This window comes from Neovison vison, chromosome 1, assembly GCF_020171115.1.
Source record: "Neovison vison isolate M4711 chromosome 1, ASM_NN_V1, whole genome shotgun sequence".
NCBI classification, from domain to species: Eukaryota; Metazoa; Chordata; class Mammalia; order Carnivora; family Mustelidae; genus Neogale; species Neogale vison.
The window spans coordinates 149,129,295-149,148,616 of record NC_058091.1 but is presented as its reverse complement, the minus strand read 5'-3'; the positions used below and the strand labels follow the sequence as shown (position 1 = coordinate 149,148,616).

General features: G+C 44.2%; 1 protein-coding gene across 4 annotated transcripts; it reads left to right on the top strand.

Annotated features, from left to right (window-relative positions):
• Window positions 1-6,779: 6,779 nt before the first annotated feature.
• Window positions 6,780-18,096, top strand: ZSCAN23 (zinc finger and SCAN domain containing 23). Of its 4 annotated transcripts, XM_044261262.1 has the most exons (5): window positions 8,125-8,592; window positions 11,144-11,660; window positions 11,880-12,024; window positions 12,362-13,032; window positions 17,870-18,096. In XM_044261262.1, the coding sequence occupies exons 2-4, from the start codon at window positions 11,232-11,234 to the stop codon at window positions 13,018-13,020; spliced, it is 1,233 nt and encodes a 410-aa protein (XP_044117197.1). In that variant the 5' UTR covers window positions 8,125-8,592; window positions 11,144-11,231; the 3' UTR covers window positions 13,021-13,032; window positions 17,870-18,096. The 4 variants fall into 4 exon arrangements, with proteins under 4 accessions (XP_044117199.1, XP_044117197.1, XP_044117198.1 ...); XM_044261264.1 differs by lacking the exons at window positions 8,125-8,592; window positions 17,870-18,096 and adding an exon at window positions 6,780-6,841 and having other exon boundaries at window positions 12,362-14,325; XM_044261263.1 differs by lacking the exon at window positions 17,870-18,096 and having other exon boundaries at window positions 8,125-8,459; window positions 12,362-14,325.
• Window positions 18,097-19,322: the final 1,226 nt, after the last annotated feature.

Here is a 19,322-nt window from a genome sequence, read left to right as displayed (position 1 = left end):
GCTTGACTGATTTCACTCAGCATAATCTCTTCCAGTCCCGTCCATGTTGCTACAAAAGTTGGATATTCGTCCTTTCTGATGGAGGCATAATACTCCATAGTGTATATGGACCACATCTTCCTTATCTATTCATCCGTTGAAGGGCATCTTGGTTCTTTCCATAGTTTGGCGACTGTGGCCATTGCTGCTATAAACAATGGGGTACAGATGGCCCTTCTTTTCAGGACATCTGTATCTTTGGGGTAAATACCCAGGAGTGCAATTGCAGGGTCGTAGGGAAGCTCTATTTTTAATTTCTTGAGGAATCTCCACACTGTTCTCCAAAGAGGCTGCACCAACTTGCATTCCCACCAACAGTGTAAGAGGGTTCCCCTTTCTCCACATCCTCTCCAACACATGTTGTTTCCTGTTTTGTTAATTTTGGCCATTCTAACTGGTGTAAGGTGATATCTCAATGTGGTTTTAATTTGAATCTCCCTGAGGGCTAATGATGATAAGCATTTTTTCATGTGTCTGATAGCCATTTGTATGTCTTGATTGGAGAAGTGTCTGTTCATATCTTCTGCCCATTTTTTGATGTGTTTGTCTGTTTCGTGTGGGTTGAGTTTGAGGAGTTCATTATAGATCCTGGATATCAACCTTTTGTCCGTACTGTCATTTGCAAATATCTTCTCCCATTCCGTGGGTTGCCTCTTTGTTTTTTTGACTGTTTCCTTTGCTGTGCAGAAGCTTTTGATTTTGATGAAGTCCCAGAAGTTTATTTTCGCTTTTGTTTCCTTTGCCTTTGGAGACGTATCTTGAAAGAAGTTGCTGTGGCTGATATCAAAGAGATTACTGCCTATGTTCTGCTCTAAGATTCTGATAGATTCCTGTCTCACGTTGAGGTCTTTTATCCATTTTGAGTTGATCTTTGTGTACGGTGTAAGAGAATGGTCGAGTTTCATTCTTCTACATATAGCTGTCCAGTTTTCCCAGCACCATTTATTGAAGAGACTGTCTTTTTTCCACTGTATATTTTTTCCTGTTTTGTCGAAGATTAATTGACCATAGAGTTGAGGGTCCATATCTGGGCTCTCTACTCTGTTCCACTGGTCTATGTGTCTGTTTTTATGCCAGTACCATGCTGTCTTGGTGATCACAGCCTTGTAATAAAGCTTGAAATCAGGTAACGTGATGCACCCAGCTTTATTTTTGTTTTTCAACATTTCCTTAGCGATTCAGGGTCTCTTCTGATTCCATACAAATTTTAGGATTATTTGCTCCAGCTCTTTGAAGAATGCCGGTGGAATTTTGATCGGAATGGCATTAAAAGTATAGATTGCTCTAGGCAGTATAGACATTTTAACAATGTTTATTCTTCCGATCCAAGAGCATGGAATGGTCTTCCATCTTTTTGTGTCTTCTTCAATTTCTTTCATGAGTGTTCTATAGTTCCTCAAGTATAGATCCTTTACCTCTTTAGTTAGGTTTATTCCCAGGTATCTTATGGTTCTTGGTGCTATAGTAAATGGAATCGATTCTCTAATTTCCCTTTCTGTATTTTCATTGTTAGTGTATAAGAAAGACACTGATTTCTGCACATTGACTTTGTATCCTGCCACGCTGCTGAATTGCTGTATGAGTTCTAGTAGTTTGGGGGTGGAGTCTTTTGGGTTTTCCATATAAAGAATCATGTCATCTGCGAAGAGAGAGAGTTTAACTTCTTCATTACCAATTTGGATACCTTTTATTTCTCTCTGTTGTCTGATTGCTGTTGCTAGGACTTCTAATACTATGTGGAACAAGAGTGGTGAAAGTGGGCATCCTTGTCTTGTTCCTGATCTCAATGGGAAGGCTGCAAGCTTTTTCCCATTGAGGATGATATTTGCTGTGGGTCTTTCATAGATTTGATGAGGTTCAGGAATGTTCCCTCTATCCCTATCCTTTGAAGCGTTTTAATCAGGAACGGATGTTGGATTTTGTCAAATGCTTTTTCTGCATCAATTGAGAGGACCATGTGGTTCTTCTCTCTTCTCATATTAATTTGTTGTATCACATTGATTGATTTACGAATGTTGAACCATCCTTGTAGCCCAGGGATGAATCCCACCTGACCACCCATTTCTCGGAAGACCCACTTGTGCTCCGTTCCTCCTTCCTGTTGTGGCTTCCAACACCAGATATTCGTTTTCCCAGTTTGAACTTTATGTAAATGAAGTCACGAAGCATGTGTCTTTTTGTGTCTGCCTTCTTTCGCGATTATGTTTGTGAAATTTATCACTGTGGCTTGTAGCTGTAGTCCATTTTGATTGTTGCATAGTATTCCATTGTATGAATAAACTTAATTATTTTCAGTTTTTTAAAGATTTTTAAAAAATCTTCTTAAAAAGATTTTATTTATTTGTGATTTTTTAAAAAAGATTTAAAGATGTTTAAAGATTCTTTAAATCTTTTTTTTTAAGATTTTATTTATTTATTTGACAGACAGAGATCACAAGTAGGCAGAGAGGCAGGCAGAGAGAGGAGGAAGCAGGCTCCCCACGGAGCAGAGAGCCCAGTGTGGGGCTCGATCTTAGACTCTGAGATCATGACCTGAGCCGAAGGCAGAGGCTTAACCCACTGAGCCACCCAGGCACCCCTAAAGATTTTTTAAATCTTAAAAGACTTTCCTAATCTTTTAAAAAAGATTTCATTTATTTATTTGGGAGAGAGAGCCTGCACACAGCAGGGGGAATGGCAGGCAGAGGGAGAAGCAGACTCCCCACTGAGCAAAGAGCCCAATGGGTGACTTGATCTGAGGACCCAGGGATCATGACCTAAGCTAAAGGCAGATGCTTAACCGACTGAGCCAACCAGTCATCCCTAAACTTAAGTTTTTGAATCTATCCTACTGTTAATGGTCATTTGGTTTGTTTCCACTTTAGAGCTATGAAAATGCTGTATGCACATGTCTTTAGATGCAAATATATATTCATTTCTGGTGGCTATCTCTGAAAGTAAAACTCCCAGTCGTAGAATATGCATGTCTTTAGCTTTGGGGATATGCCAAAGAGTTTCCCCAAAATAATATTACCAATTTACACTCTCATCAAGAATGTATGGAAGTTCTCATTGTTCCATAATCCTTGATAACATGTGACACTGTGGATCCATTTTTTAAATATCTATGGGTGAACACAGGCTGCTTCCATATCTTGGCTGTTGTAAATAATGCTACAATAAACATAACAGTGCATGTATCTTTCTGAATTAATGTTTTTGTTTTCTTTGGGAAGATATCCAAGTGTGGAAAACTGGGTCCTAAGGTAATTCTATTAATTTTTTGAGGAACTTCATGCTGTTTCCCACAGTGGTGACACCAATTTACATTCCTACTGACAATGCACGGAGAGTTCCTCTTCCCTGCATCCTCACCAACACTTCTTACTTCTTTCTTTTTGGTCTTGGCCATTCTGACAGGTGTGACATGATATTGTGGTTTTGATATGCATTTTCCTGATGATCAGTGATGTTGAGCATCTTTTCATGTGTCTGTTGGCCATGGGTATGTCTTCTGTGGAAAAATGTCTATTCCTGTCTTCTGCCCTTTTTGGAATTGTATTATTTGGGGGCTCTTTGGTGCTGAGCTGTATAAATTCTTTATATATTTTGGATATTAGCCCCTTATTGAATATGTCACTTGCAAATATCTTCTCCCATTTAGTATTTTGTCTTGCTTTTTGTTGATGTTTTCCTTTGCTGTGCAAAAGCTGTTTATTTTGGTGTAGTCTTGGTAGTTTAATTTTGCTTTTGTTTCCCTTGCCTGAGGAGGTATATCTAGAAAAATTTTGCTTGGTCCAATGTCAAGAAATTATTGCCTATGTTTTCTCCTAGGAGTTTTGTGGTATTGAGTCTCAAATTTAGGTCTTTAACCCATTAGTTCATTTTTGTGTGTGGTGTGAGAATGCGGTCCAGTTTCATGCATGTAGCTGCTCAGGTTTCCCAGCACCGTTCATTGAAGAGACTCTTTCCCCCATTGGATATTCTTGCCTCCTTCCTCAAAGATTAGTTGACCACATATGTGTGGGTTTATTTCTGGGTTGTGTATTCTGTTCCATTGATCTGTGTGTCCATCTTTGTGCCAGGACCATACCATTTTGATTACTAGACGTTTGTAGGATACCTTGAGATCTGTCGGATACCTCCAGCTTTGTTCTTTTCAAGATTGCTTTGGCTATTCAAGGTCTGTTGTGGTTCCATACAAATTTTAGTTTTATTTATTCTAATTTTGTGAAAAAATGTTGTTGGTATTTCGATAGAGATTGTATTGAATCAGTAGATTGCATTGGGTAGTATGGACATTTTAACAACATCGGTTCTTCCAATTCACAAGCATGGAATATCTTTGCATCTGTTTGTGCCATCTTCAATTTCTTCCACCAGTATTTTACAGTTTTTGAAGTATACATGAATCCATTTTTAACAGAGATTTCAGCACTGGGGTTGTGGTTGCTTAAGAAATACCTAATCGCCTCACCTATCGACAACGTTCAAAAGCCCAAAAACGTAGAGTTGGGGAGGCTGTGTGAAAACAGGCATTTTCACACTTTGCTGTTGCGAGTGTAAAATAAAACAATGCTTGCAAAGGTACTTTCCTTTCTCTCTTCCCTCCTCTTTCTTCATTATTCAATGTAGCATTATTTGTTAAAACAAAATACTGGAAACAATCCAAAGACCCATTTCTTACAGACTGGTTGGGAAAATTCTGGTATGGCCACATGATGGAGTACTATGCCATTGCAAGTAAGCAATAAGTAGATAGATAGATAGATAGATAGAAGCATAATTCAATGAGCAGATAATTTCCAGGTTATTTTAGTAAGTGATAAAGCAAGGTGCCAAAGAATGTATATAATATGATAATTCATAGCAATAAAGAAGGCAAATGCTTAAATTTGTGAGAAAAGAGAGTAGAGAAGAAAGGAAAGACGGAAAAGAGAAAGGAAAGACAGGGTAAATTAAAACTAATGAAAAAGGGGCGTGGATATACAGTTGACCCTTGAACAATGCAGGGGTTGGAGTACTGACCCCCACGCAGTCAAAAATCCGTGTATAACTATCGATGCCTCCAAACTGAACTACTAACAGGTTACTCTTTAAACATGATACTTCTTTTTTTTTTTAAGATTTTATTTATTTATTTGACAGGCAGAGATCACAAGTAGGCAGAGAGGCAAGCAGAGAGAGATGGCGGGGAGCAGGCTCCCCACTGAGCAGAGAGCCCAATGCAGGGCTTGATCCCAGAACCCTGGGATCATGACCTGAGCCGGAGGCAGAGGCTTTAACCCACTGAGCCACCCAGGCACCCCAACAGGTTACTCTTAACTGGAAGTCTTACCAATAACATAATTAGTAGATTTATAGACACTTTGTATGTTACATGTATATACTGTATTCTTATAGTACAGTAAGCTAGAGAAAATAAATGTTAAGGAAATTATAAGGAGGGGGCCTGGGTGGCTCAGTGGGTTTAGCTTCTGCCTTCCGCTCAGGTCATGATCCCAGGGTCCTGGGATTGAGCCCCGCATCAGGTTCTCTGCTCAATGGGGAGTCTACTTCCCCTCCCCATTCTGTCTCTCTGCCAAGTTGTCATCTCTGTCTGTCAAATAAATAAATAAAATATTTTTTAAAAATAAACAAATTAATCAATTAAATAAAATCTTTAAAAAAGGAAGTCATAGGGAAAATACATTTATAGAACTGTACTATATTTAATGAAAAAATCTGTGTGTAAGTGAACCTGCACAGTTCAAACCCATGGTGTTCCAGGGTCAACTAACTGTATATAGAGTAAAGGAGTTAGGGATGGAAACAGAACTCTGAATATATCCTTTTATATCATTTAGATTTTGAACTAAGTGTTTTGCATGTTCATAAAGGAAATGAAAAGGGATGAAAGGAAAACAAACCCTGAAATAGAAAAACAAACAGAAACAAATGATCCTGTGTATCAAGCTTATAACATAAGTATAAAGAGAAAAGAATTCAAATTAATGTATGTATACAGTACTCTGACTGAACTCCCCCAATGGGATATATTTCAAGAACCAATAAACAAGCAAAGAAATTCTGAACTCCACACAGCAGGTATCCTGTTCTAGTGACACGGGCACTGTGAATTTGAAACTATTTTGTTTACATTGCAAGACAGAGCAAATTGGGTGAATATATATGGAGCTGTTAGGAACCAGGTTTTCGGGAAAACAAACTGAAATTGTATTTGAATTGGAGACGATCTATACAATTCCGAAGAAAATATAATTGCGGATAGAGCCTAGAACAAAGCTGTATCCTGGTGCCAGTGAGAGGATCCGTTGGTTTCTGTACACTGTCTCCGCTGAAAGGAACCCGAGCTTCATGGAACAATGGTGGGTTCTAGGTCTAGAGCAGGAAAAGCTAAAAGGAGCCTGAAATATCTTGAATAAATGCGCAAAAACTGTTTCTTTGCAGGAATGACACTAAGAAAGGCGGAAGGAACGCACGTCAGTTTCCTCATTTGTTCCATGGGGATCATTGCGCCGAACTTACGCGTTGCTATTTAGAATGAATGAGTTAATACGTGCAAAACTCGAAGTTGGCCGTTCCTGCACTTGCCCGCCTGGGAGACACACGCCTCGCCGCGCCTCACTCCCCTGGGGAGGAGATTCGCGAGGCGATCACAGAGGCGTGAGACCTCCGGGCGTGCTAGAAGGAACGCTGCCGGAAGCGCTTTTCCCGGGAGGCGGTCGCGTGACGCACTTCCGGCCTTTGTAGCCCGGCTGTCCCCAGCGGCGGTTGTCAAGGACTCGGAGGGGGTGCGGCCTCCTCCTCCCACGGATGCCGGGTGAGCTACGGAGTCCGGCTCCGCCGGGGCCGTCAAAGGGGCCGGTGTGTGCGCGGCGCCCGGCCTGGGTGGGGGAGGCGGCCCGGACCCGCCCCGTCACCCTGCCGGCCTCCGCGGATGTCTCCTCGCGTCCGGCGGCCGCTGCTGGGGGCCGTGAGCGAGGAGCCGGAGTCGCGTTCCAGTGCGCCGCGGCCTCTCGTAGTCCGCTCCGCCGACGGCGGGGGCTCGTGCCTGGTCTCGATTTTCCCTTTTTAGCAAATGCTTAAGTAGCCGTTGTTAGGTTCGGGCGGGCATCGTGGAAGGCACTTTCCAAGTACCAACTTAGCCCCTGGTCATGACTCGGAGGCAGGCGCCGCTGTCCCGGGAGCTCCCCTCCTTCCCCCTTTTCTAACGTCGAGAGAGGAGGCGGTCAGGACCGTCCCAGGGTCGCTGCCGTCGTAGGACGCCTCCGGGCTGCCTGACCCCGGGGTCCGTGGGCCGCGCGGGCCCTGCGTCAGCCTTACAGCCACATCCCAGGAGGGTTCTTCTCGCACTGGAGTCTCATCCTCCACCTTTCGGACCTCAGTCGTCCTGGGCTTCAGTTAGGGTTTAAGATGGGAGAAGAACAGACCTGAACGGGTGTGTGTCCTCTGTCTTAGTTGTGTGTTCACCCGTGCGGTGCGTGTTTCCCCGCCCGCTTACCCACCCTGTGCTTTGGGCCGCAGAAAACACGACCCTCCTGGCGCCGAGGGGAGGTAGCAGCGTTTCATTTAGCCACCTTAAACCCAAAATTGCACATTATCTCTTGAGAAGGTGGTTAAGTTGCAAGCTTATTAAATGCCAGGCTTCATGCAAAACCAGTTTATATACGTTGTCTCATTTATTACCCTTGACAACTTTGCAGAGTAGCTGTCCTCGTTTTGTTAACGAGATTGAGGGTCAGAAAAATCAGGTAACTCGCCCAAGATCACACTGCTAGTAAGTCAGCATTCCCAACTAGATCTGCTGCCTGGGGCTACCTTCTACGTACTGCAGATGAATAGGGAGGGTAAGAGCTGTGTTTTGCGCATGTGTGTGATGCGCACACACTCTTGTGCCTGAGATTAAAGATGGACAGAGAAAGTCTGAAAGGGTCCATTCTATCTTTAACAATGTCTACTTCTGATGAAGGAATTTTTTTTTTTTAAGATTTTATTTATTTATTTGACAGGCAGAGATCACACGTAGGCAGAGAGGCAGGCAGAGAGAGAGAGGAAGAAGCAGGCTCCCTGCTGAGCAGAGAGCCCGATATGGGGCTGGATCCTAGTACCCTGAGATCATGACCTGAGCCGAAGGCAGCGGCTTTAACCCACCGAGCCACCCAGGTGCCCTGATGAAGGAATTCTTTACCCTGTACGTTTTGGATTTTTTTTTTTTTTTAAATATGAGAAGTAACCTCAGGATAGATTGTGACTGAGGTAAAAGATGGGGCTCGTGATCTAAGAGCTGGAAGGAGGAAGAGGGTGATGGAATGGATGAGGAAGACCTCAGAGGACGTGAGAGTCGAATCAAGGTGCAGAGACTGGTTGGGGTTTGTGTGAGTGCTGAAGGCAAGACCACGGGCGTGGAACATGGATGAGGAGAGCCTGATGAAAGAATGGTGAGAAGAAAAGCCCAAGTGGAACTGGCAGTTTTTGCATGTGAAATAGAGGAACACAAGAGCGGGGCCCCACAGTTGAAGCTGGAGATGTGACTAGCCTTGAGCCAGGCTTGGGAATGTGGGGATGTGTCCGGTAAGTTGTTGGGGGGCCTTAGATGGTGACACTAGAGGAGAATGTGGGGATACATTATGATAAAGACACGTTTGCCCTACTGGAGCATAGCACAAGTGCTCTGAGCATATTTAAGGTAGGTGAGGCTAATCTATGATGTTTGGTGGGTGAGGCACATTCAGTGCACTTTCAGTGTGTGTTGTTTTCCACTTGTGATGGGTTCATGAGGCCATAACCCAGTGTAAGTCGAGGAAGACCTTACAGTGGGGTGGTGAACCTAAAAGAGCTTGAGAACTGTTTGTGACCGGGAGGGCAGAGTTGTAAAACACTTGGGAAGCATTTTAGAGGCACTGGGTTCAAAGAGGAGCTACGTGCTGGTGTGAGGCCATGGGATTTTAGGCCACCAGACAGAAGCAAGAGCAGGAGAGGAAAGCAAAAGGGAGCCTAGGCTATACAGAGAATAGAGGGGATTGATTGTAGTGAGACTGAGTAAAGATTTGAAACCCCGTATAGCAGAATGATTTTCTATGAGCAGAGCACAAAGCTTCAGATTAATTTTCTGTGAATAGAAAATCTTTGACTTAAAACCAGAGTGGAAGGGCGCCTGGGTGGCTCAGTGGGTTAAGCCACTGCCTTCGGCTCAGGTCATGTTCCTGGATTCTCGGGATCGAGTCCCACATTGGGCTCCCAGCTCTGCGAAGTCTGCTTCTCCTCTCTCATGCTCTCTCTTACTGTCCCTCAAATAAATAAATAAAATCTTTAAAATATATTTTTAATATATTATAATTAATATATAATATATTACATATTATAGTATAGTATTATATAATATATAAATAATATTATTAATATATTTGTATATATTATATATTATAGTATAATATCATAATTATATGATATACTTACATGATAATATTATAATATAATATATATAAATTATAATATAATATATAATGTAAGCATATGAGTATAATATCATACAATTATGACATACTATAATATGTACGTATATTATATATAATATTTAATATAAATATATAATATAATAATTATAGTATAATTATACAAAATTATATATAATATATAATTATACTATAATTATACTATAATTATACCGTAATTAATTATGGCATAATAATTATACTAAATACACACACACACTATAATATATACTATATTATGCTGTTTAACATCTATTTCATTATTGTCTGTGCCTGCCGGCTCCTTCCTTCATCCTTTTCCCTTCTTCCTGTCCACGTACAGGAGAGACAGTGGGGTGGTGGTTGAGCCTGTGAATTCTGAAGTAGATTTTTGGAAAGGCAGCTTCACTGTTTCCTGTGTGTGAGACCTTGGGCAAGTGACTCCAGCTCTTTGGGCCTCCGTTTTCTCATCTGTCCATATGTGGGTAGTAACAAACCCTTACGTTTGTTTCGAGGAATCTGTGAGTTGATGCACGTGAAACATCTAGTACAAAACCTGGTACCTTGAAAGCAAGAGAAGTGTCAGCTGCTGTCGGTACTGTGCTTAGAATGTGCGTTCCATCGAGGTGGGAACTTTGTTCTGTTGGGGCCCTGTCCAGGGCCAAGAGCAGTATCAGAATGAATACCGCCAGATGAGTGAGTGGCCTGTGAGAAGTTTTGAAAGAAGATAATGTGGATCTCAAAGTGACAGTGAGTCAGCACCAAGGAAAGTGGGGGAGGGGGAATAAGAGCTCAGGGATCCTTGTCTTTGGAGGGGGGAACCCTCTCGACTCTTCCTGGAGTGGTGACTAGAGAGGTCAGTGAAGCCAGAGTGGTAGAGATTTGTGGAGGGGGTTATGTTTGCATCCACAAGGATGCTTCCCCACCCCAGTGGTTCTTCCGTCCTTGAGAAGCAGAACTAATAGTGGCAATATGGATTTAACTTTTCTCGTAGTTGTAGTGTGAGCTGTGTTCAGAACTTAAATACACTGTTCCTAGTTTTTATTTTGCAGTGCATGCCAATACCCAAGAATAGTGTTGGGTTACATTTACAGTGAATTATAATTCTTTTACTTAAATTTAGAAACTTTTTAAAGCTATAGGTCATGATTCGTATGTGAATCATGAAGTTCTTATGGTAGGCTATGACCAGGGTTTTTTGTTTTGGGGTTTAAAAAAAGGCAAGATTTTAAAAATAATAGTGTGTGTCACATAGTTCAAGATACATATGTTTTGTGAAATTATTATTTCAGTTACTTGTGTAGGTGTGTATCTCATGCACAAACATACATTCATATGTACATGAGTATGCGTGTTCTGAGTCTCAATAAAAATGTGACAGTGACTGCTTTTGTTACAGGTATTTCTGTGTCAGCCAGCAGAGAAGATTTTTTTTTTAATATTTATTTATTTATTTGAGAGAGAGAGAGCATGAGCAAGGAGAAGGTCAGAGAGAGAAGCAGACTCCCCGTGGAGCTGAGAGCCCGATGCGGGACTCGATCCCGGGACTCCAGGATCATGACCTGAGCCGAAGGCAGTCGTCCAACCAACTGAGCCACCCAGGTGTCCCAGCAGAGAAGATTTTTAACATTTTAGTATTTTTTTCTCTGCAGTTATTTTTTTAGATTTTGGGATTTCCAGAAGAAAAGCTCAAAAGAGGAATCATCGAGAATAGACTCTTTCTGAAGAGTTAAGCCTAAGATGGCCACAGCCTTGGTCCTTCAGACTTCAGAGATGCAGGAAGGACTTCAGAGAGTAAAGGTAGAAGAGAAAGAGGGGGATTGTGGCCGTGGGCAGGAATCTGGCCTGCTGAGAGAGAACCCTCACACCAGAGAGATCTTTCGGAGACGCTTCCGGCAGTTCTGCTACCAGGAGACCCCTGGGCCCCGTGAGGCTCTTCGAAGACTCCGGGAACTCTGCCATCAGTGGCTGCGGCCTGAGACGCACAGCAAGGAGCAGATCGTGGAGCTGCTGGTGCTGGAGCAGTTCCTGACCATCCTGCCCGAGGAGCTGCAGGCCTGGGTGCGGGAGCACTGCCCAGAGAGCGGGGAGCAGGCGGTGACCGCACTGGAGGACCTGGAGAGGGAGCTGGACGAGCCAGGAGAGCCGGTGGAAGATGGGAGCGCAGAGGTGTGTACCTGCAGGAGCAAGCGTGGGGTTTTCGTGCAGCAAGAGGTAGGGGAGGAGGACTTTTTGTGCCTGATGTGGTCCATTGTGGGCTCTCCATCTCTCTGCCTCTTCCTCGTTGCCAGTTTCTTGGGCCGCCTTTTCCCATACGGCGGCCCTGGGGAGGCTCCCTTACAAGGTGCCTCTCACATTTGATTCCTAACCATCCTTAATTTCCGCCAGGTCCCAAGCTATGCTTGTGAACAGGGAGAGTTTGCAAAGGAGAAAGCAGCTCAGGGAGCAGCCCAGGAGTTGCCCGGTGGCCGGCTCCAGCCCGCGGAAGAGCTGCATCAGTGCCGTGCACGCGAGCTGCGCCCGGTTCAGATCGGTGAGGATCGGGCTTTTTCTCAGGAGGCCTCCCTCACTCCCTGAGTGCCCCCCACCCACGTTCAGCACATCTGTTCCGCGTCTGCTGGGCACGAGGTGCTGCGGTTGGTCCTGGGGAGACCGTGCCAAGCAAGGTAGTCTTCCCTCAGGAAGACTGTGGCCCCCCGGGCCAGGCGGACAGCTGACCGCACAGTTGCAGTTCAGCCCGTCTTCTCCCCAAGGGCAAAGGAGAAGTGAACAGAAGCCGCGCCTGTTCGTCCCCTCCCACCCCCCTCCCGGCTGGCTTCCCCCTTCCCCTTTGGACATCTGACACCCTCATGCTCCCCTTGCTGTTTCAGGTGGGGAGGCCGGGACTTGGAACGCGGAGTTAGGCCCAGCGAGGGAGCTTTCTTCAGAGACGAGGCCTCTTGTGGAAGCCCCAGAGAAACGGAACGGTGATGCTGTTGAGATGCCTGAGTGCAGAGACCCCTGGGAGCGGGACGGCAGGCCGGAGAGGCAGCGGCCAAGCTCTTCCGTGGAGAGACCCTACGTCTGTGGTGAATGTGGGAAGAGCTTCACCCAGAATTCCATCCTTATCGAGCACCAGAGGACGCACACGGGGGAGAAGCCCTACGAGTGCGAGGAGTGTGGGCGCGCCTTCGGCCAGCGCTCGGGCCTGTTCCAGCACCAGAGGCTCCACACCGGGGAGAAGCGCTACCAGTGCGGCATCTGCGGGAAGGCCTTCAGCCAGAACGCCGGGCTCTTCCATCACCTCCGGAGCCACACGGGGGAGAGGCCCTTCCAGTGCGGCCAGTGCAGCAAGAGCTTTAGCCGACGCTCTGTCCTCATTAAGCATCAGAGAATTCACACGGGGGAGAGGCCTTACGAGTGTGAGGAGTGCGGCAAGAATTTCATTTACCACTGCAACCTCGTTCAGCATCGCAAGGTCCACCCCGCGCTCGGGCCGGCCGGCCCCTTGGAGCAGGTGGCGCCGCGCGTCCTGCCGTCGGGCCACTAGCTCGGTCGCACGGTAGGTTCTTACTTTGTCCCCGAGCAAGGTAATGGGAAAAACTAGTCTAATCCTCTTGAGGAGGAAGCTCCAAGGAGAGCCAGTGAAATTGTCCATGTTTTTATGCTGAGAGAAGCATAGTATCAAGTTCGTCTGTCAAGTTCTCTGGGGGTTCGGCATCCCCGCTGTGCGATACTGAATCTTGTGTTGACTTTATCCACGTCGTCTCCAGCCTCACACACACCTGTGCAAAAAGTTTTCTACGTGTCTTTCAGGGAAACTTCTTCACCCCAGTTTTAAGAAACTTTTAAAAAAGTTTTAAAAAATCATACACTGCCTAAACACAAAATTATGTTAAAGCTGAGCTCACTGAGTATTTAAAAATTAATTTAAAAATAATTGCAGTAAAACCTGTAATGTAAACAATTTGACTCTCTTCTGTTTTCGTAAGCTATGATAATTTGCTTTTTGACCTACAACAGGGGGCAGATGAATTCTTCCATAAATACACAAAGGCTTTTCCCTACCGGAGAACTCTGCAGGGTTCCAGTAACTCAGCCTCCAGTTTGGATCTGAGGAATTGAAGCAAGCTACTGTAGCTCAGTGGCTAGATGCGGTAGATACTGCTCAAGATTTTAAATTTGTCCAGGCCAAGAAACGTAGCTAAAAATCAGATATCTCATTTCCAATCTTTGTTATGAAAACATGGGCCTCTCTGCACTTCTCCTGTGACTTAAAAGCATTTTCAGTTCTTGATTTCTTTCTTTAACCCTTCATTATGGAAATTTTCAAACACAAAAGTAGAAAAGTATGATCAGTCTTCATGTTGCTTTTGTAAGTGCCTTGCTTCTCGGCATTACCTGTTGATTACCGCCAAGGTCATGCATAAAAAAAGTTTCTTTCCCTTAACAGTAATTGAGTATTTGCTTTATACTAAGCCCAGCATACACAGAAATGGAAAATGTCTGGTGTTGACAATCTGGACCTGAGTACACAATAGTAGAAATCCTGTAAGGGACGTTAAGGATCACTTCTCCGTCTCCTTCTGTAACTGATGCAGAAACGGAGGCTTTGGGAAGTAGCTGTAAGATCCCACGGACAGCTAGTTAATGGAGCTGGAGCTAGAACCCTGTCTTCTAATTCCAACTTCTCTTTCTGCTAAGCCACTGCAAGCAGTTTATCTCCAAATAGAAATTATTAGCATATGGAACTTAGAAGATTTAGAAGGCCCTGAGGTTTTGCTTTTTAGCTCAACAGGGCCTCCCGTCTATGTGCAGCTCGGAGCACCTGGGTGGCTCAGTGGGTTAAAGCCTCTGCCTTCGGCTCAGGTCATGATCCCAGGGTTCTGGGATCAAGCCCCATATCAGGCTCTCTGCTTAGCAGGGAGCCTGCTTCCCCTTCCTTATCTGCCTGCTGCTCTGCCTACTTGTGATCTCTGTCAAATAAATAAATAAAATCTAAAAAAAAAAGAATATATGTAAAAAAATAAAAATAAATAATGCATAGCTTCTCTGTTCAATTTACAGTGGAGTTGCAGGAAAGACTCACCACTTATCCCTCATTTGGGGCATCTCATTTTATTTTTAAGCAGTCTCTCCACCCAATGTGGGGCTCGAACTCACAACCCCAAGATCAAGAGTTGTATGCTCCACCAACAGAGCGAGCCAGGCACCCGGTTATTATTAACCTTTAAATTTTAATTTACTTAGAGAGACTTCTCAAGAAAAAGAACTCACTCTTCATCTGATTCAAGTATCATAACAACATTAAAAAGGGAGTCTATCTTTTCCCTTAGAGGTAGCCATTTTTCTATTTCATGTATCTTCAGTGTTTCTTTATGGAAATACAAGAAAACGTGAATACATGTCGCCTCATTTCCTGTGTTACACAGAAAGATGGCATAGTGCTTACACTCTTCTGCACTTGGCTGTGCTCCTGAAACAGTGGGGTCTTTAGAGTAACAGAGCTTCCTCGTTCTGTTTACGGGCGGACGGTGTTTAATTTGGTGGTGCTCCACAGTCTTGAACACTCCTGTAGGTGCACAGTCAGTACTTGAGAAGGTCATAAATTGTTTCATTCTTCTTCCAAGCGTGGTTCAAGCCAAATTCTGTTTAAAATAATAACCTCCGCATGAGCTAGGAAACAGGGTTTGGGCAACTAGACTTGCGCCTCATTCTTTCCCAGAGCAATGCAGAAGTGCTGGGGGTGGTTTTCAGTCTTGTGTATTTGGCTCTATTACACATCCTTAGTCATAACATTTCAAACCGTTTCCATTACCATTTGTGGCTAATTGTAGGTCTTATCAAAACTCTTAAATTTTCTCAAGAGTGTATTGTCTTGAGGTTAAATTATTTCCAAAAGAAATACATACGGATTTTCAAGTGAAGTTAAGGAAAATATAGTAGACTTGAGTTTGAAATAAAATCAACTTTTCCAGTAAATATGTATTCCACATAGTAATATAATACATATGCTGTTATAACCTGAGCCCATAAGTGTCTCGGACGCCTCTGCACGTGCCGAAGCAGCATGCTTGGATAATTCTGTTATGTTGGCGCTTGGAAGATTTAAAATACAAACAGATCAGGATTTTAAAGGATGTATTTCTAATGGACTGGTTTCACACCTGCAGCTGAAGATGGGATGTTTGTTTTGTGCTTGTCTTTTTTTGTTTTGTTTTGTTCACAGCTTCTCAGAAATTCTAAATTTTCTCAGCAACTGATGAAATGCCAAGGAACAGAAGATGTTATATATGCTGTAGAGACATATGCCACTTAGATTGCAGTGATGGTTCACGTGATTAAACGACCTCCAGTTTACCAGGCTGACTACTTGTTCTGTGATACTAACGGTTCTGCTTCGCTTCAGCTAATTCTCTCACGGGGGACGAGCAGCTGTCTTGGGTTGAGCAGTGCTGTTGCACCGGCCTGTGGCCTGTGGGCTGTTTCTTCCTCAGTTGTTTCTCTTTCACATTCCTACATTATGCTCACTTCTCTCTTTGCTGTTTCTACCCTGCCTCCTCTTAACCCACCCATAAAGTCTCTGGAATTGAGCTCCTTTCAGGTGCTCTGGAAACCAGAAACCATCCCTGCCTGTGCCTTTGAAAGTCTGGTCTGAAAGAGTAGTCCATTTATGGCCGGGCAAGGTGTAAGAAATACTGATTCAAATCCAATTAAAAGGCCTTATTGGTTCTTGAGGGATAGTCCAACAACCCCTGAGCACAGTTAGGAGATTGGACGCTACCTGTCAAGAAATGGCTGAGAATTTTGGAACCAAAACCTGTCTAGATCTGTATGTAAGAGCCCTGAAGACTGTCTTTCACTGTAATTTTTATTTGAAGGTCAGGACTGAAGGAGAACCAAGTCTCTGTCCACATTTTGTATTTGGAAATGACTCCTATTATCTTTATCTGACAATACTTTTTCTTTAAAAATATAATTTTATTATATTATAATAAATATAATAAATTAACTTAATATATAAAAATAATATAATAAATATAATTGATAATATATCAATAATTATAATTGAAATATGATTCATAAAAATATAGTAGAAGATTATTTTATATTTTTCCTATAACATAAAAATTATCTCTGAGGATATTTTATTTATTTATTTAAAACATTTTTTAAAATATTTATTTATTTGAAAGAGAATGAAAGAGAGAGAGAGCATGACAGTCGGGAGAGTCAGAGAGGGGAAACACTCTCTGGGGATATTTTAAAAATAAAGGTATATCTAAAGTCCGGGTGCCTGGGTGGCTCAGTCAGTTAAACATCTGCCTTCAGCTCAGGCCATGATCCTAGGATCCTATGGTGAGCCCCGTGCTGGGCTTCCTGCTCAGCTTCCTGCTCTCCCTCTCCAACTACCCCTACCCCTACTCATGCTTGCTCGCTTTTTCTGATAAATAAGATCTTTTAAAAAAGTGATTCTGAAGTAAAAATATAAAATACTAAGTACTTTCTCAGGAGCAATTTTACAATATAGAATCTATACCAGTATACATGTGTGTCATTGGTTAAGTGTTGGGTTAGAAGTTGAGAGAAAAGTAGATTACTTGTAGAAGGAGTTGGAGGATAGAGGAAAGTGTTTTAGCAGAGGGAACAGGATGAGGAAGTCCCAACTAAGATATGCTCAAGAGCCATGAGTTTCCAGCTTGATAGGTCGTGGAACTCCTACAAGGAAGTGCAGGAGTGGGGGCCAGATTGAGAAGTCCTTGGACACTTTTCCTTTGGATTTGGTCTTTGTTTGGTAAGGGATCATTGAAAGTATTTTGTTGTGCTATAGGGGCTTTTTAACACAGAGTAAGAGTGTTAGCTTTAGGAAGAAATTTTGAGTTTACCCATTTCATATGTACATGAGAAAAGCAAAGCCCAAAGTGGTTAAACACTTGTAGTGACCCATTTTTCAACGGTATTGAATTTTTAAAAAAACAATGAACCAAAGATCATTGTTAATTATATGTAGTTTCATAGACACTTAGATTTGGGGGCTGGGACACATTTTAGGCATCTGCAAACAGAGCAGCAACAAAATGAGAGGGAAAGAGAAAAGGGACAAACAAAGTGTGAGAAAATAAAAAGGACTCAGGCAAAATTATATGTTAAGACTGGTTTAGACAAAGAAATGGTGACCAAAGAGAAGGAAAAATAAAAAGATGCAGAGACAGTTACCAAGACATGTGCTTTATCTTTATAATAGCTATTACTAGAGATCCCTCTGTCTTTCATTTGGTCCATGTGTCCTAGCAGTGGAAACAGACCCACTGCTCTTTATTCCAAACCCATTTCAGTGCTTTACATCAAAAGAAGAAGGAGAAGAGCACAGTGTATACATTACTGATTTTTGTTTTTAGGTTTCTGTGGACCCGCACCCAGTTTTCCATGCGAACGTCTCCGCTCTATGATGAAGCCACTGTTTCTGAATATATACCATGTCAGAATCACCTGTGCTGTTTGAACTCCACAGCTTCCTGGGCACTACCCAGACTGGCTGAATGTTTCTGAGGGCAGAACCTGGGAATCTGCATTTTAGCCAGCTTGTCCGTGGTTCTCAGATAAAAGGTAACTATATATAATTTATTGCCCAATCTGGGACACTTGAGAATAAAAGAGACTGGCATTAATAATTACACCCAGACTAGAGGCATCGCAGGATGGGTGGTCTTCCACTTAGGACTTTTACAGCCGAGGAGAGAGAAGACCAGATAGAATAAGAAAGAATACAATGTTCTCATGAAAACTAAGGGAGGACATCTATGAAGGAGGCTGTGGGAGATTTAGTGTAGGCACCACCTGCCTGGTTTGAAATCATTCCTGTTAACCTGTCTATTGGATTAGCTCAGCAAGGGTGGGTTGTCTACCAAAACCACACTACTCCTAAAAGGATCCCCCCAAACCACGAAACAGTTAAGATAGTTACCGAATGTGAACCTGTTGAGATCGTGGTTTACCAGACAAGATGAATGACCTATCAGAAGCTTACGGAGCGGCTCCGTGTATCGGGACTGATGGACTAGTGTGGGATGCTCACTTGGAAAACTGGAGCAAGAGTGGGCGTATAGGGCACTAGAGGAGAATCTTAGGGGAATAAGGCAGAGTGTGAGTCATCTTCAGCAAGTAGGATGGACGAGGACCAGATCCCGTGCCGGTAGCTCTTACTGATCGAGCTACTTCACTGGCTGTGGAACCGCGGCCACGTCGCCGCATTCCCGGAGCTTTCTGCTGGTCCCGCGCAGGAGTGCGAGTGGTTCCCTTCCACAGAAGGACGGGACCTGAAACAGTGGAGAGCAAGCCCGCGTGCCGCTTTGCTCAGGGTGGTGCTGGTTATTGCCTCTGACCCGGGGGCCCCGCGCACAGCAGGATCTGCGCGAGGGGGATCTGCAGGGAGCCTGCGGGCTGGGACCCGGGACGACCAGGGTCCTAGGAAGCAGAGGGCTGCGCGGCATTCTGTGACAGCGGACAGGTGTCCTCGGTGGGACAGGGAGCTAGGGGCCCAGACAGAGTGGCCGGGGCTCCAGGAGGACCTGCCTGCCGAAGCCGCTCACAGGCTGCGGCGCTCGCGGCCGCCTGCGGGAGGTACGAGCCGACCCACCACCGAGATGACGGGTCTTCCAGGCTTCCTAGAGAGGCGGCGGGCTGCCTGTGGAGGCGCGCCCGGACAGCGTGACGCACTTTTGAGCCGCGGTCGCGGGCGTCGGCCGGTGCCTCGTGTTTGCTCCGAAGCGAGGCTTCCCCGCCGCGCTCCGTGCCGCTTCCTCGCTGGGTCCCCGGAATCCGGCGCTCGCGGGCACAAGCGCCGCGCCGAGC

Excerpts from the sequence above, each read along its gene's own strand:
- ZSCAN23 (XM_044261262.1), top strand. The coding sequence starts at position 11,232 with ATGGCCACAGCCTTGGTCCTTCAGACTTCAGAGATGCAGGAAGGACTT. Across the intron at positions 11,661-11,879 it reads TGGAAGATGGGAGCGCAGAG|GTCCCAAGCTATGCTTGTGA; the intron begins GTGTGTACCTGC and ends AATTTCCGCCAG. Across the intron at positions 12,025-12,361 it reads GCTGCGCCCGGTTCAGATCG|GTGGGGAGGCCGGGACTTGG; the intron begins GTGAGGATCGGG and ends TTGCTGTTTCAG.